At 41.1% G+C, this 17054-nt stretch overlaps 1 protein-coding gene across 1 annotated transcript in view; it reads left to right on the forward strand.

The window, feature by feature from the left end:
- LOC113505537 (1-phosphatidylinositol 4,5-bisphosphate phosphodiesterase epsilon-1-like) overlaps positions 1–15496 on the forward strand; it is a 69447-nt gene extending 53951 nt beyond the window's left edge. The window contains exons 23-43 of the mRNA XM_026888304.1: positions 308–438; positions 827–920; positions 1509–1604; positions 2367–2476; positions 3059–3204; positions 3699–3889; positions 4189–4317; positions 5132–5301; positions 6244–6435; positions 6973–7192; positions 7762–7886; positions 8628–8835; positions 9385–9599; positions 10595–10742; positions 11546–11622; positions 11910–12006; positions 12543–12669; positions 13156–13255; positions 13752–13854; positions 14949–15068; positions 15406–15496. Coding sequence (XP_026744105.1) covers positions 308–438; positions 827–920; positions 1509–1604; positions 2367–2476; positions 3059–3204; positions 3699–3889; positions 4189–4317; positions 5132–5301; positions 6244–6435; positions 6973–7192; positions 7762–7886; positions 8628–8835; positions 9385–9599; positions 10595–10742; positions 11546–11622; positions 11910–12006; positions 12543–12669; positions 13156–13255; positions 13752–13854; positions 14949–15059 — 2790 coding nt within the window. The 3' untranslated portion in view covers positions 15060–15068; positions 15406–15496. The remainder of the gene's footprint in view (positions 1–307; positions 439–826; positions 921–1508; positions 1605–2366; positions 2477–3058; positions 3205–3698; positions 3890–4188; positions 4318–5131; positions 5302–6243; positions 6436–6972; positions 7193–7761; positions 7887–8627; positions 8836–9384; positions 9600–10594; positions 10743–11545; positions 11623–11909; positions 12007–12542; positions 12670–13155; positions 13256–13751; positions 13855–14948; positions 15069–15405) is intronic.
- Positions 15497–17054: the final 1558 nt, after the last annotated feature.

Here is a 17054-nt window from a genome sequence, read left to right on the forward strand (position 1 = left end):
TATAGTTCAACTTGTGCAGTTATAGCTTAGCCACGAGCTTCTTTATCAATCCTTCCAATGGAGCAAAGTTCATTGTATTCTTTGTATTTATCCAAATTCTTCATCATCACAGCTCAAAAATCAAAATCAAAAGTCATTTATTCAAATTAGGCTACTAAGTAGCACTTATTGAAGGTCAGATTACATTTGACCTTCAATAAGTTTTTCACCGCCTCCTAAGTGATATATTGCTGTGAGAGAAGAAACGGCGCAACAAACTCCCCAGCAGACCTTCTTGTCCAAACCGTTAAATATGATTCTCCCACAGGTTCTCCTCACTGGATGCAGGTGTGTGGAGCTGGACTGCTGGGACGGAGACGATGGGAGTCCTGTCATCTATCACGGTCACACCTTTACAACGAAGATACCTTTCAGAAGAGTCGTGGAGACTATTGCCAGGTAGACTACAGATCATAATTTAAGAACCATTTTTGGGTCTGGAAATGAGCAACGTTCTTAAACAATGCCACTCTTTAAAACACTTTGAAACTAGCTGAGGGCTACTTTGACAATCGTTATTGTTGCAACGTTGTAAAATAAAGCCAGACTTTGAGATTTTGTGACACTTTTAAAACCATTGTTATTGTTAATAGGAAATTCGCGAATGTATGAAATTGACAGACCTGTCACGTGACTTGTTGAAACCAAATGTCTTTTCTATACATTTGGGCATATTCTAACGCGTTACTGACTAAACCTAAACTATCAGTACCTACATAGCAATATGTTACATTTCTTCATGTCATGTGAATACCTAGTTCAAATTGTTCTGTCTCTTATATTCCAGGAGTGCCTTCGTCACGTCGCCATATCCTCTCATCTTGAGCATTGAGAACCACTGCAGCTTGCCGCAGCAGCAGGTCATGGCCAGCACTTTTGAGGTCAGTTCCTGTTCTTTACGAAAGGGAGCTGAAGACCTGCAGACAAGCTACATGTCTCCTCCCTAACGCTGACGAATCATTCAAATGTATTGAACTGACAAGTTGAAGTCACGTCACCTGTCGAAGATCATTCAGACACATTTGAACTTTTTCATTGCAATACGAGGTGACAGCGTCGAAACCTCAAAAGCGGCATCTTTTGAGGTTTCTTTCGCAATTAAACCTACATTATCTTGGAAAGATAATGTAGGTTTAATTGCTATCCGTGTAGTCAGTGCAGTCTGCACTGACTACACGGATAGCCGAGTGGTTAAATTCACCAAGCCAAATTCAAGGAGCGCGACGTGTCGTGGGTTCGATCCCCGCGTAGGACAGGAATTTTGGTGATTCACGAAAGCTTGTTCTGAGTCTGGGTGTCTTTGTGAATGTGACTTGAATGTTTATGAAATCCCCCACGACACAAGGATTAAATTCCTTACTGCGGGAGTCGTTTTTTGAAAAGAACAGAATAGATTTTTTTTTGAGATTTCCAAGTTAGGATTATCTTTAACATGATTACTGGTCCTCTATTGATTTGTATTCATCCAGGCAGTTTTCGGAGACAAACTTGTGACGTCATTCCTGTTTGAAGTCGACTACACGGACGAGCCGCGGCTGCCGAGCCCTGAGCAGCTCAAATATAAGGTACTTACTATAAAACTCTTTATAAATTATATTATTAAATATTTATTTGACTTTGAGGTATCTGGGAGAATTTCTTTGAAAACATAGAGTAATTTTAATAGTTTTCACCGAAATATGGTTTTTTTAAGCAACCTTTTCCATATTAGTATAAAAACACTTGTTTTACTAAAATTCATAACGATATAATAACAGAGATGATGACAATTTTTTGCAAAACGTATCTTTGAATGTATATAACTTGTTCATAAAAAATAGACTTCAAGAGCTTTTCTTCCACGCAGAGCTACCGTGCTATACAATAGGGATGATGACAATTTTTTTTTGCAGTGTCCGTCTTGTTGTTTTTGTATAATAATGGATACGTATTTTTTAATTTGTCCGCAAACATCAATTGACCAAATTACAGTGAATGAAACTTACGCGTGACGTCACGATTGAGTATAAATTTTACTCTATCGTTACGTCACAAGCCCCCTCTCCTAAACTTTAAAGCAGTTAACCTTTGTCAATTCTAGTTTTTCTGAAAAAAGGAAAAAATACGTGTCTCATACTTTTCAATTATCTAACTGAGGGACTAATGAGACTTGTTCTTTTTATACCCAGTCATCATTCCTCTTATAATAACAACCCATAGATATCTGAGCAAAGACCTCTTCTCATATGCGTATCCATCACACGATTTTAGAATCCAATATTTCGACCCCAGTTTTCTATTGTTATTCGTTTCCTGAATAATTTTACAGCCCTATTCATACTTTTCAGGTCCTAATAAAGAATAAGAAGCTGCTGCCTATAGAATCCAGTCCTACGATAGGTCTGACGGCTGCCAGTTCAGCGCAGGGCTATGGCGGCGTGTTGTCAACAGCATTCAGGTATCTTTCTAATAACAACTTTTCTGGATACGCAGTTAATATTTTTATAGTAACTATCGTGAGAGTTATTCATTATTAAATGATGTAACGGTTTACTGATTGAGGAGCTCGTGGCTAAGCTATAACTGCATAAGTGAATCGATCACAGGTTGAGCTACGCTTGACGCGGTTAGTCCGTAGATGGACGACCATCTTTGTCTAACGAATTCGTCTGGTTTCGGAAGTCACGTTAAATTGTGGATCCCGGCTGTTATTCACACATCTTTGACAGCCGTTACAGGTAGTCAGAAGATTGAAAGTCTAGTCCAATTAAGGAGTATCGTGCTCTCCAGGTAACTGGGTTGAGGAGGTCAGATCTGCAGTCGCTCCTTGTATAACACTGGTACTTAGCTGCATCCTGTTAGACTGGAAGCCGACCCTAACATAAGAAAAGGCTGGGCCGATGATGTAACGGTTTACTAAGACTCCAATCATGCGCTGAAGCGTGAATGTTGCATCATTTAATAATGATACTCTCCTCACGATAGTAATCAAAAAAAGACAGAAGATGCTAGTATACGTTCTTCTATTGTACTCTCCCAGGGCCAACGGCATCCGCCACACATCCACGTCCCTCCCGGAGCAGAGCAACAGGACCAGCTCCATCATGTCCAACCAGTCGGCTGGCAGCTCCCTCACGGAGTACTTCTCAGATGAGGACTATGATGAGGATGATGAGGAACTAGATGGTAATGACATAAGGAAACTGAAGGATGGTAGTGTGACTGGCCTGTTGGTTTAGTCGTTAGAGGCCCATAATGATGGAGTACTTTACCGGAAGGCGTGGGTTCGATTCTCATTAATGGCAAATGTTTGTCTTCTGTCTGCGTGTATTTTTTTATGTATGTGTTTGGTTGTCTGGGCTAAATGGCTTTGTGTTGAAGTTGTGGAACATTATAATTGACGTTTTTCACGGGTTCGTGCGATTTAAGGATTTTGGTGTTTCACAAACATTCAAGTCACATGCAAAAGACACCCAGACTCAGTACAACCGTTCGTGGATCACACACACACTAATCCGACGCGGGCATCGAACCCGCAATACCTCACATTCACTACATTTGGCGTGGCGACCTCAACCATTCGGCTATTCGTGTAGTATAAATTACGTACCTATACTACGGAAGTAAAAATTAAAATAAAATATTTGAATAGTTTCTCTAATGATACCCATCTTTCACAGAAAAAGAACTACACAAAATCCTAAACTCGATGGAAGACAAATGCGGTCGGACCTCTCTCTCCCTCTACCAGAGCTTCAGAAGGAGTGAGGGAGACGCAGAGACTGCGTCCGGGAGCGTCAAGCACGCGACCAATAGGAAGAGAAGCAATCAGATCGCGAGAGAACTTAGTGATATGGTCACTTATGTACAGGTAAGACTTTTGTGACTTTCACGACTATTTTGACGTTTTTGACTTTTTTTACTTTTACGACTATTTTGACTTTATTGACTGGGGCTGATTATTAGTGGATTTTGATTTGAAATATTGTTGAATTGAATTTTCTTTTGTTTTTAGCTGTTGTTTTATGTTTTGACTTTTACAACTTGTTTGACTTTTATCACTAGGAAAGTTTATATATTTGGTGAAGTTCATATTCAAATTAACTGAGTTATCTGTATTTAGTAAATAATAATAATTATTATTTTTCACACATCCCCTTTTACCCACAGGCGATAAAATTCCGAGCATTGAACCCACTATCACCACGCAGCTCGATCAAGCAGCCAAGCAGTGTGCCAAAGGAGAATGCTCCAGGGAGCAGCTTCGAGTCGTCTGAGAGCAGTGACTCCGCTAGCACGGTAAGAGAATCAAACATTTCTCGCAGGTTTGAGTCCCATCTGACATGTAATAGGAATGACTGGGTATACACAGTCAAGACCTTTGGCAGGACAAAAAAATATTAGAATTGTATTTTTGCTTTTACCTGAACAAGGCAAGCCGACAAAAATTGGCAGACGCCAATCGACCGATGACCTAAAAAAGGTTGCTGGCTCGGATTAGATGCGGAGGGCGGAGGACCGGAGGGTGTTGTGGTGCAACACCCGGGGGGTGAGGGTGGCCATGTCCAGCAGCAGTGGATCTCGACAGGCTGATTCATTGAAACTGCTTTAAATTTTGACGTAAAGTATTTAAACAATCGTGACGTCACGCTTCCATTGATTGTAATTTGTTCAATTTATGAGTGCGGGACAAAAGAAAAATATTTATCAATTAGTTGAAGAATTACCGCTCTCTGAATCAAACCCTTGACCCGTCGGTCAAAGGGGAAGGGGGTCGCCCAACAAGAACATCCTTAGATGTTGGTCGAGGCTCTTGGCAATTAAGACAACCTAAGACCCAACCTGTTGGTCTTGTGGTTAGTGGCCCTGACTGCTATACCGAGGGTTGTGGATTCGATTTCCCCCCCCCCCCTGATAAGTGTTTGTGTGATGATCACGATCATTTGTTCTGAGTCTGGGTGTAAGTTATCTATAATACTTTTGTATTTAGAATTGTTATGTTTATCAGTTGTCTAGTACTCATAATGCAAGCTTTGCTTAGTTTGAGGCTAGATGGCTTTGTGTTAGAGTTGTGGAAAAAAAAACAAATATTCCATTTGTTTTTAATCTTCAGCAGCTAGCTCAACAGCCCCGCGCTCGTTGCCTGAACGCGCCCGCAGTGCACCACCCCTGCTACCGCTGCTCCTCCGTCAACGAAGCCATCGGGAAGAAGATCTGCAGGAAACACCCCATGGCTCTGATCGGACACACAGAGACACAACTTGTAAGGACTTATCCCGCCGGGTGAGAATACATTACACTCCCTACTAATATTATAAATGCGAAATGCTGTCTATCTGTCTGTCTGTCTGTCTATCTGTCTGTCAGTCTATCTGTCTGTCTGTCTATCTGTCTGTCTGTCTGTCTGTCTATCTGTCTGTCTATCTATCTGTCTGTCTGTCTATCTGTCTGTCTGTCTATCTGTCTGTCAGTCTATCTGTCTGTCTGTCTATCTGTCTGTCTGTCTGTCTATCTGTCTGTCTGTCTGTCTATCTATCTGTCTGTCTGTCTATTTGTCTGTCTGTCTGTTACGCTTTCACGCCTATACCACTGAACCTGAGAGTTGACCTTGAGAAAGAACATAGGATAGTTTTTATCCCGGATTTTTGCAGTTTTCTTGGAAACGCGATATAACCGACCTTGACCCGGGTGTAAAGCTAGTATAATATAAATCGTATGGGAACAGTCATTTGGACGCTACAAATTTGTTTAAGAGTGAATTTATTTGTAATTATACAAAAAAGGTTTAGGAGAGGGGATGTCCTTGTTAGGTTAAAATAATTTGTGTGTGTTCGCGTTTTTCTAATGCGAAAATATTTAGATAGAATTTGCAACTATGTTATTAAGTTTAAAGAGGGCTGAGAGATGAACAATTGTTTGTGAATTGAATTTGAAACAAAGTACTGTATTTTCTCCTTACCTATCTCACCACTAAAACAAAGAAAATCTAATGTGAGAATAATTGAAATCGCTTCATTTATGTTTCTAAAATACTGCTTTTCATATCTACAAACTGGGTGTTTTTGCGCATATAACTTAAATGGTTGCCAAACCCAACGCGAACAAGGACTAAACACCTTATACCTTGCGCCGTGCTTTTAAATAACAAAAAACAATGCAAAAAATCTTCTAATTTTCTATTTATCCCAAAAAAAAACAACATTCTTATATAAACCTACTTTCCAGCCTAAGAATTGACTCATCAAACTTCGATCCTGTGACCTTCTGGTCTTGCGGCGTGCAGCTAGTGGCACTGAACTATCAGACGGAAGACGCGGCGATGGCGGTCAACGCGGCCATGTATGAGAGCAACGGTTCTGCCGGCTATGTGAGGAAACCTAGCGTGATGTGGGACCCAGGCCATATCGCATATCGAAGGTAAAAAAATTATAGATTTAAAAAATCTAAAGACCCACGTTTTTCAATGTCCATTTAAAGTTTATCAAAATCGGTCCAGCTATTTTTCAAGTTGTAAATTGCATTGTCATCGGGTTTGAAGCGACCAGCCCGATAACCAGCCTGCTAGCTTATCGGGAAGTGCTTTATAATTGAGTTGCGAAAATCCAACGGGAACGACAAACTAACAAACAAGAAAGCGAGTGTATAAAAACGTAGGAAAAGGATTGAAATTTTGCTAAAAACTGTTTTTTTTAAGAACTACAGTTAGGGTTGTAGGTAGACTCAGGCCGAGTCACGCAGAGCATGCGCGAGTGATCCGGTGTCTCTAGCTTAAGCAGTAGAAGGTACCCTCGGTACCATACCCTCGGTAGCATACCGAGGGTACGCTTAGTCGGTGGAGATCCGACATAACTCCAAGCCGTGCCCTCTGGGTTGGAGGCTTTATAACCACTTATCACGTCTACACCCAGAATACATTTTTTCCAAAATTCCCTAACGTATTTTCTCTTTCTCTAGGTTTAACCCTATGGATAAGGAGTTCGACGGCATCCACGCCGCTCACCTGACCCTAGCAGTCATATCAGGACAGTATGTGGCAGAAAACGTATACTCTTTCTATAACGCTTTCGTTGAAGTGGAGATATTAGGAGTCCCGGCTGACTGCAAGAAGATCAGAACGAAAGTTGCGAGGAAAAACGCTTTGAACCCGATTTGGAATGAGACTTTTAATTTTAAGGTAAGATTGAAAAGTTTAACTGAAGAACTAAGCTAAGAAACAACTAAAAAAATGGATCGATTACAGGTTAAGCTAATGTAATACAGTTGATTCGTTTATGGGTGACCATCTATTTCATAACGAGTTTCTCCGTTTTTTGGAAGGCATGTTAAATTATGGATCCCAGCTATGGCAGCTATCAGTAACACAACTTTGGGAGTCGTTGCAGGTAGTTAGAAGCTAGAAAGTCTGACAAAGAGTCTAACTAAGGGGTATAGTGTTGCCCAGGTAACTGGGTTGATATGATAGATAGGCAGTCGCTCCTTGTAAAACACTTATACCTAGGTGCAACCGCTTGGGAATAAATGGGAAAAATCTAGTGATGTACAGATGTAACTTATAGAAAAAAAAAGATAAAAGATCTTCACAAATCCACACACAGACTTATAAAAACATTTCATAATTGATTCTTAATTTGGTAACCTCATTTTTCTAGGCTTAAAATGTACTTACCTAAATACAATAGAATCATATACATACTTACTAAACTATACAAAATAAGTCTTCAAACCAATTTCCCTTGCTTTCAGATCAACTTTCCGGAGCTGGCATTTCTTCGTTTCGATATATACGATGCTGATACAAACTACATGCTGTCACAACGAGTTATACCACTGCAGTGTCTGAGACCAGGATACAGACATGTTAGATTAAGGTCAGTGGAATTAGCTTGTTTTCTAGTAATAATTTTACAGGTTCAAAAATGCTGGAGGAGCGCTATCCCGGGTAGGACCAACATTTTTTTGTTTCTTTTTATTTACGGGGTTTTTTTCTGAATAGAAGATGTCACCCCGATGATTGATACAGATATTTTTTTTTAATTAGCAGTTACATAATATAATAATATAACTAGTGACCTGCCCGCAATCTCATGGCCATTATCATAAGGCTATAAAGCATTCTCGCCTCGTCCGGTAAAGGCGAGGCGAGAATGCTATTATAGCAGCCCACATTTTCACTATTGGAAAAAGCTTGTCTTCTTCGGACCCCGACCAACATTTGTGTCCATAAAAACTTGTTGTGAGTCTGGGTGCTTGTCTGGTCTTTGTGCTTTGCGAATGTTTGTAAAACCTACTGACAGACACGATGTTTACTTGCCATTTTAAACTAGTGACTACCGTGACTTGCGACTTTGTCCCCGTCAATGGAATTCAACAAATTTACATTATTTCTCTATAACAAGAACAGCATAAGTTGCTCCTTATGAAATCAGCTATCTGCCAATAAAGATCCCCTCAAATTCAATAAAGATATTTCAGAGATTAGCCGTAAAAACACACAGACTGTCATCGTTTAAAAATAACAATTCCTTAGTGTATATACCGTACATTTCAATATTACAAACTGACACTCCACATTTTTTATGTATTTGTAACATCTCTATTCCCATATCTAGATCACCAACAAACCAGCCTCTAAACATGGCCTCTCTGCTCATCTTCTCCCGCTGCTGTGAGGAGCTCGCCGGGGAGAGCTGTCGCGGAGATCTGGAGCCCTCCTCCCCCCACGAGAGGAGGAAGATACACTTCCTGGTGGTATACGCGGTGGCGAGGCATGAGCCTTACTCCATACTGAAAGTGACCCAGGATACCACAGCTAATGAGGTGAGTAGGCTACAGATATAGGCAATTACTAGTGGACTTAACAGATTTTAGTATGGATTATGTAGTCCGTCAGATATTTCAAAAATATTGGATATTTTTTTTCTTTTCTCCTCGTAAACAAAAACAGGGGATAAAGTGAAACAAAATCTCGTGTGACGTCACTTACCGTTGCTTACGTTATATACATAACTTCAACAGTCGTTAAGGGTAATCTAAAAAGTCTGACAGCTAGTCTAACTAAGGGGATTGAGGAGGTCAGATAGGAAGTGGCTCCTTGTAAAACACTGGTACTTAGCTGAATCCGGTTAGACTGGAAGCCGACCCTAACATAGTTGGGAAAAATGCTAGGATTATTAAATGATGCAACGGTCTACTCCTGCGCATTTATTGGGATCGCCTGACTAGTTTCGGACCCAACCGGAGTCCTTAATCATGAGCTGACGCGGCGAACTCGCGTCGTATCATTTAATAATGAATCAGTCTTACGATGGTTACTATAAAAAAGGCCTAGAATGATGATAGGAACTTATACATTTCTCCTCTTCTCAGGCCATAGCCCAATGCCTGACTAAAGCCGGCGTATGCCGCTCAGCCCGCGGCAGCTACGTCCTGGTGGAGGAGGTGTCGTCCCGCGCGCCCACACAGCGCGTGCTGGCGCCGCACGAGCGCGTGCTGCGGGCCGCCAGCGCGCGCCCCGCCGCGAGACTGCTGCTCAAGAGGGTCGGGGACGACCCCAGTAGCAGGGCTTGGCTTACCAGCATCAGGTAAGGAATAGGAATGAAGATGGGGTATATACTAGGGATGTTATGGATATATAATTTCGGATCCGGATACGGATATTTGTAAAATATAATATAGGTTTCGGTTACGGTTATGGATATTCAATTATTTCGGATTATCCGATAGTTTCGGTTACGGATATTATTTTTTTAAGGAACTGTAAAATGAAAGGTGTCAGCTGTTGGGTTTCTGTCAGTTTTGTGTCAGGTTGACATGTCATGTTTACTGTAAAGTAGAAATAATAAATATGACACGTCGTGATAAGTTTCTGGTTTGCCCGGCCGGCAGACCACCGCGCACCGCCTAATGACTCCGCCCTATGCGAAACTATGCGAAGCTTTAATTTCGGATTCGATTATCGTTATGGATATTTTTTTGTTTAAGTTATCCCATAATTTCGGTTACAGATATGGATATCCATAACAACACTGGTATAAACTAAGCTAAACTAAAAACTGCACGGATAGCCGAGTGGTTGAGGCTACGACAAATCGAAGAAGTGTCGACAAGCATTTGTGTGATCCACGAATGCTTGTCCTGAGTCTGGGTGTGTTTGTGCATGTCACTTGAATGTTTGTGAAACCCCCCGCGACACAAGGATTAACTTCCTTAATGAGGGAGGCGTTTTTTTTTTTATGGATATTAAACGGAAAGTGGGGCGGAAAGGCCGAGTGTATTTTTCAAAGATTGAAGCATGTGCAATAGAAAGCATGCGTAAACTAATTGCAAATTAACCAACTCTATCGTAGAATTGAGATGTTGCGAGTCCTGTGCATTCCCCTTTTGTTGCCAGACACGTTGTGTATGCAGTTTCTAACATTGAAGTTTTTTGGAGTCGTGGACCGAAGTGCACGGACTTGCCTTTTGAAAGTGCCTGGAAAGCGACCAAATTGATATTGAAACTTTTTATTATAGGCGTGGATAGAATTGGGTTTGTAAACATCATATTTTTTTTCAACATCACAACTTTTCCCTCTAGGTCTACCTCGACTGACCGCAACCGTGACAAGTCTGTACCTTCAGATGAGGAGTCCAGCACGCAGGATGATGAGCCACGGAAGCCACCTGACAGCTTCCTAGTTTGTGTGCATAATGTGTCTCATGAGATCCCTTACGCTATACTCAAGGTGAGTAAAACCCTTTCTTCCTTTGCTTGTCCAATAAAGTAACATAACCTCAAAGGCAAAAACAACTAGACAGGCTTCATCTCCTAAGTATATGAAGGATTGCAACGCATTGCCATACACCGACACAAAAACGCGGATGACGTTGCATGGCAGTTCAGGTTTAGTCAGTAAGAGTCTGACACTACCAATTTCCTCCCCCGAGGGAGTGGGTGTCCGTGAGGATTCCCCCGCCATAACAAACCATGATGATTCCCCCGCTAAACGAAAGACGCTTCATAATTCAATTGCTTTGCGAAGGTCACAGACCGAGTGTTAAAACTCATTGTATTTGTGACACGGCTTTTGTAAGCACGCATAAAGAGCATGTGGAAATTAATTATTGTTTTATTTTCACGTCCACGAGACCATTACACACGTTACTCTGATAATGTAGATAAGTACCCTCCAAGTATGACAATGGTAGTTGTTACCTTCCATCCCTTTTTCATTTTATCTATTTTTGGAGAATACGTCCGCCTAACAAAAAAAGGGCAGAAGTATTTTTACAAAAAAAAAAATTATGGTCTTTGAATAAAAATATACTTCAATGTGGTAATTATACTAGGTGCAATGGGCTTAGATCAAAATTTTATCGTTTTATTGATGCCATGAATTCACGTTACAAAGAATTTAAAAACTATTCAGCTTTTTTTGTACTTGGTAATCAATCGTTTAATGAAACGGCAAATGATTTGTGCTTAATAGGAATGAATGCGTATAATAATTTATTTTTAAAGGAGGATTTATCTCGTCTTCTTTTTCAGGTCCCTCTTAGCGCTTCAGCATCATACGTCGTCTATCAAGCTTTAACCAAGGCTCGGTGTCATGATGATCCAAAGAGGTAAGCCATTTTTTATGACCGTAACAAACGTTTTTTTTACTATCGTGAGACTGATTTATTATTAAATGATGTAACGGTTTACTCACGCGTATTTATCGGCATGGCCCGACTAGTTTCGGACCCAACCGGAGTCCTTAATCCTGCCGCGTTAGCTCATGATTAAGGACTCCGGTTGGGTCTTAATATACATATTATAAATGTAATATACATATTATTATATCGTTATAAAACATGAAATAAGCGTATTTGCTAGAGTTTCCAACGAAAGTTATTCATTTATTTTCTAGATTCGTTCTCGTTGAAGAGTTGGAGTGGGGTGGTCGGGCTGGTACTGGTCCGCAGCAGAGGGCACTAGCTGATGATGAAGTGGTCTACGCAGCACAGGTGAGCACCGTTCTTGTAGCAAATGTTGCATTCAAAGCATTGTAATCTTAGTAGATGGATTATTCGTAGCAAATTCTTCCGCAAGCAGCAAAACACTAAAATCTTTCGCAGAAATAGCAATGTTGTCATTTGAAGCAAGGTTGGCTTGACTAGGAATTATAGATGGAGCATTTGCTACAAAATTTGACTTTCGTAGCCACGTCGAGTTGGAATTTGTAGCTTACTAATGATCCGTAGAAAATTCGCCTTTCGTAGCACCTTTCAAATCATTGTATCGTTAAGTTTCATAAACGTTAGTCTCAAAACAAGCATTCGTGGATCACACAAATGCTTTTCCGACGCGGAGATCGGATCGCGTACATTGGGTTTGGCGTGGTGACGTCAACCACTCGGCTATCCCTGCTGACAATAGTCATTGGGGTTGGCCTTCAATCTGGGCACCAGTTATTGTACCATGACCATGGCCTCAATTTTGAGGGCACGGCAGTAACCCAAGCCAAGACCAGAATATTTTCATATAAATATTCTAATTGCAGGCTGGCTGGAAGACTTTAGGAAGGTTCGTTCTTCAGGAGAAAGGCAGTTCAGCACCATTACCACGACACAGAGCTGCCATAGCGAGGATACAGAGAGGGCTCAGTATGACGAGAGGAGCTATTGCAGGTAAAACGCAACCCCAAATTCTAAATAGCAGAGATTATAAGAATTAAGAATTTAGACAAAAGATTATATTTTTATCATAAGAGATAAAAAAAATACCGTACTAACATGAAAAGAAAATATAATGATATGACGTCATAGGAACATATGGGTTAACTAAAATAACAGAAAACCGTAGGGCACCTTTTTTTAACATCGATTTTTTTATATCATAGCTAACATTTCTACTAATATTAATGAATACCACACACAATAATGGGATGTTGGGCAATGGTGGGCAAGAGAAAAAGGACAATGGCATAAGTAAATCGGAGGCCTATACCCCTCCCTTCACGGAGGAACTCGTTATGACAAAGATGGTCAACAACCGCGTCAAGCGTAGCTTAACCTGTGAACGATTCACTTATGTGGTTATAGCTTAGCCACGAGCTCCTGCTCCTAAGCTTCACTTCCTATTCCGTAGGTTAAAATAATTTATTTTCGATACAGGTACGACTGGCTTTCCTCTGGGTGGGTTCGGCGCTGGAGAAACCATCTCGGAGGGGAAGACTCCAGTGCAGACTGCGTACAGCGACCCCACGCATTGCAGGTATAAGAACTACTTTGATGACCGCCATCTTTGTTATTAAAGTACTGATGTGACGTTCTCAGATGAAGATATACCAAATGTTTTTAACACCTGTGTTGTCACTCGTTTTGTGTGGAAGACTTGATGCCGTAAATAAATGTATTTTTCAAAGCAAATACAGCCGTCTTGGTCATTTGTACTTCCGGATCCATAATTTTATGATAACCTAGTTCTGTTTAGATATATTCACTGATTTCTTCTATATTCCACAAGTTTTACACAACGCCATCTAGTCTCAAATAAGCGAAGCTGTATTATGAGTACTAGGCATGCGATAAACATACTTCTATATTTCTAAATACATACAAATCATAATAAAAATATCGTGATCATCACACAAACATATGTCCTGGGTGGGAATCGAACCCACAACCTCCGGTATAGCAGTCAGGGCCTCGTACCACTAGACCAAAAGGCCAGTCACCCATAATAGACAGAGGCTTTTTTCTATTTACAGGAGAGTGTCAACGGCGCCTCTCGGTAAGGGCATAGCGCGTGCGAAGGGCCACTCAGATAAGGACATGAGGAGTTACATGCAAAAGAGAACGAGCACAAGAGAGGTAAGACCCTTTTTTCCTTTTTGTTAAGGCGGGGGAATCCTCATGGACACCCATTCCCTCGGAGGAGAAAATGAGTAGTGTCAGACTCTTACTGACGAAACCTGAACCGCGTTGTTGTGTCGGTGTATGGCAATGCGTTGCAATCGTACATCGACTACGGCTTCCGCCGGCCAGTAGTGTGGGTGGGTCATTTCTCGTGTTGTGTGGAGGCCGACGTGTAAGTGGCCCCCACCATGAGAGAGGTGAGACCCTACTAATATTATAAACACGAAAGTTTGTATGCGTGGATGTTTGTTCCTCTTTCACACAACAACCACTGAACGGAGTTAGACGAAACTTGGTACACAGTAAATAGATACTTTATAACCAAGATTAACAAATAGGATGAAATTTTTTTACCGGATTTTTGATCGTGGGATCATTTTCATTTTCGATATGTAGCGGTCAGGCCAGAGGGCAACAGCTCAAATGAATCGCAAGTGAGCTTTTTAAGAGTTTTTTTTATTTTTTTAAATATTACTCTATTATTAAGGTTTTCTAATTGATTAAAAACATAAGGGACTTTGATACCCTATGTATTAATGTAAATCCAAGACTTACCGAGAATGACGGCAGCGTATTTTTAAACTATTCTGAATAATAAACTAACTAACTATCTTTAAATCCAAAGTTTTCGATCTCCCCGTAGTCAAAACAAACTTGATTTTATTATGAATTTAGTGACTCATGATTAAGAACTCCGGTTGGGTCCGAAACTAGTCGGGCAATCCCGATAAATACACGCTTATCGGGATTGCCCGACTAGTTTCGGAATCAGGAGTAATTCATTGCATCGTACGCACCGGTTTCAAGGTGTCGCTAGCTCTGAGGTTCCGGGTTCGATCCCCGGTCGCGTCGATGTAAAAATTCACATTTCTACATCGTCTCGGGTCTGGGTGTACCTTCTTTGTATCTGAATATAAAACACAAGTGCTAGCAACTAACTTTGAACGTTACGTTCAGAACAATGTATGTGATGTTGTCCGCATTTATTTACATTTATTTACCGTCACTATTGTAACTATGATACTATGATGATGTGACTCATGTTCCAGGTGCACTCGGAGGGCGAGGGCGGCGGCTCGGGGGGTGCGGAGGCGCTGGCGGCGCAAGTGGCGCGCTTCAAGAGACTCTCTCTAAGGAAACTGCGCGCGTGGCGCTCCTGAGTGTGGCAGGTAACTAGCTCTTACGGCACTCTGTCTTGGAGGTAGAGGGAGGAAACGTCTTAAATAATACGTCAGAAGTTTGCGACAAGTTTTGTAATAAAAAAATTGGGCACATTGGTGAAACGTTAATCAGACTCTTGTTGCACGTTTCCAAAATATCATTATTGAAAAAAACGGCAGGAAACTCTATAAGTTGTAATGAAACTACTATCCAATCGTGGAATGGAAAAGAAAACAAATAACTATAAACAGCATAAGCCCTCTACCATCGTATAGAGTATAAGAGTGAACAAGTCACTAGAACAACCCCACAATTTAATATTCTCACCAGAACCTCTCCCCACAGGTCTTCCGGCGGCTGGGCACCCGCCTGGCCAACCATAGGGCTTCCCTGTCGTCCGAGCTGGGCTCCCTGTGGGACTTCCTGCGCAGCGACCGCGACCGGCGGCGTTCCGCCCCCGCGGGCTTCTCCTACGAAGCCATCCACACCGACACTCGCTCCCCAGTCAGGCTGGCTCGAGACCTCCTCCAGGTCGTACAAGAGACTGTGTTCGCCAGAAAATTTGAAGAAACTCCAAAACGGTGCCCGCTAGTCAAAGAAGAATCCGATTTGAGCTCTGATGAAGAAGGAACCGAAAGAAGAATAGCTAACTTAATCGATTTCTTCTTCACTATCGTTAAAAGTCAAAGAGGAGACAGAAAGAGCAGTGGAGGCAGCTGTTTCAAAAGTGAAGTCACTCCGGAAGAAACAAAGGTTTTCGTACCGAGTAAGATGAATACTGAATTAGAAGCTAAAATGGAGACTTTAATGGATTTTCTCGCGACCACAGGATGTATGGAGAAGGAGAATGACGTAGGAGACAATAAAATAACCCTAATGGAATTCCTATTCGGTCCGGAAGACCCGAAACCAAGTATAGAGATAGTAGAAACTGAAACAGGTCTAAATGAATCTTGTATTAACGTAAACGACTTAACATATATTGATGAAACGCCTGAAGAAGACGCTGAAACTTTAGTAGAAATGCTTATTAAATACATGGAGAATTACACTACGAAGGATAAATTTCATTCGAAAAGTCTGACGCCGTCGCTATCAGAGAAATCGAAGTCAGATATAACTATAAGTAAATTAGAAACCTTCAGTGATATCAGCAAAACGAAGTCCGATTCTACTTTAACCCACACTCAAGATACCGTCATAGATCGATGCGATGAAAGCTCAGACCGACGTATTTCAGAAACGGTTGTCGATCTAAGCAACGTCAAAAGTGATTTGGAATCCATTTTTGATGAAGCGGTCTCAAGAGTTTATGAAATAATCAAAATAGATGACGATACGATGACAGATCAAGAGGATTTGGATAATTATGAGTCTTATACCAAGCCACCATTGTTGCCGTATATACAGTGTATGCCGTATAGCGTTGAGTTGTCTGATATTCTAGAAGAAGATGAACCATCTTCTAGGGATATTGATAGGAAGCTTTCTGAAGATCGCAACTCTCAGATCAGACAGACAGCTGAAGAATTAGTGAGGTACATAGAAGATAAAGTGACGAAACATTTCGATGATGATTCGGACGACGAATTTGATATCAGTTCAAGTTTAAAACGATCATCGATAAGTCTTATCGATTTAAGAAATATACCTGATTTACCTCCAAGCATGATAATAAAACCAAAAGTAGTGAAGGTAGATAAATCGACGTCAACAACCGAGATATCAGATTCGCTATCTGATCTATCGAGAAGAATCGATTCCGCTTGCATGACTGAAGACACGACACTAACATCCAGTTCGGAAAGAAACGAACGAGCTTTAGACAAATTGGAATCTCTACATAAATTCTTCTCCAGATCTCGATTGGAAATTATAGATGAGAGTGAGGAACAAGTTGAAAAGGTCAGAAGTCCAAAACAGATATTTTTGACGTCATCTGATAGTGACACTCGTGATTATAAAGCTGGCCAAGCGAGCTTAGACGATGTTGA

The sequence above is a fragment of the Trichoplusia ni genome, chromosome 26, assembly GCF_003590095.1.
Source record: "Trichoplusia ni isolate ovarian cell line Hi5 chromosome 26, tn1, whole genome shotgun sequence".
In the NCBI taxonomy this organism is placed as follows: Eukaryota; Metazoa; Arthropoda; class Insecta; order Lepidoptera; family Noctuidae; genus Trichoplusia; species Trichoplusia ni.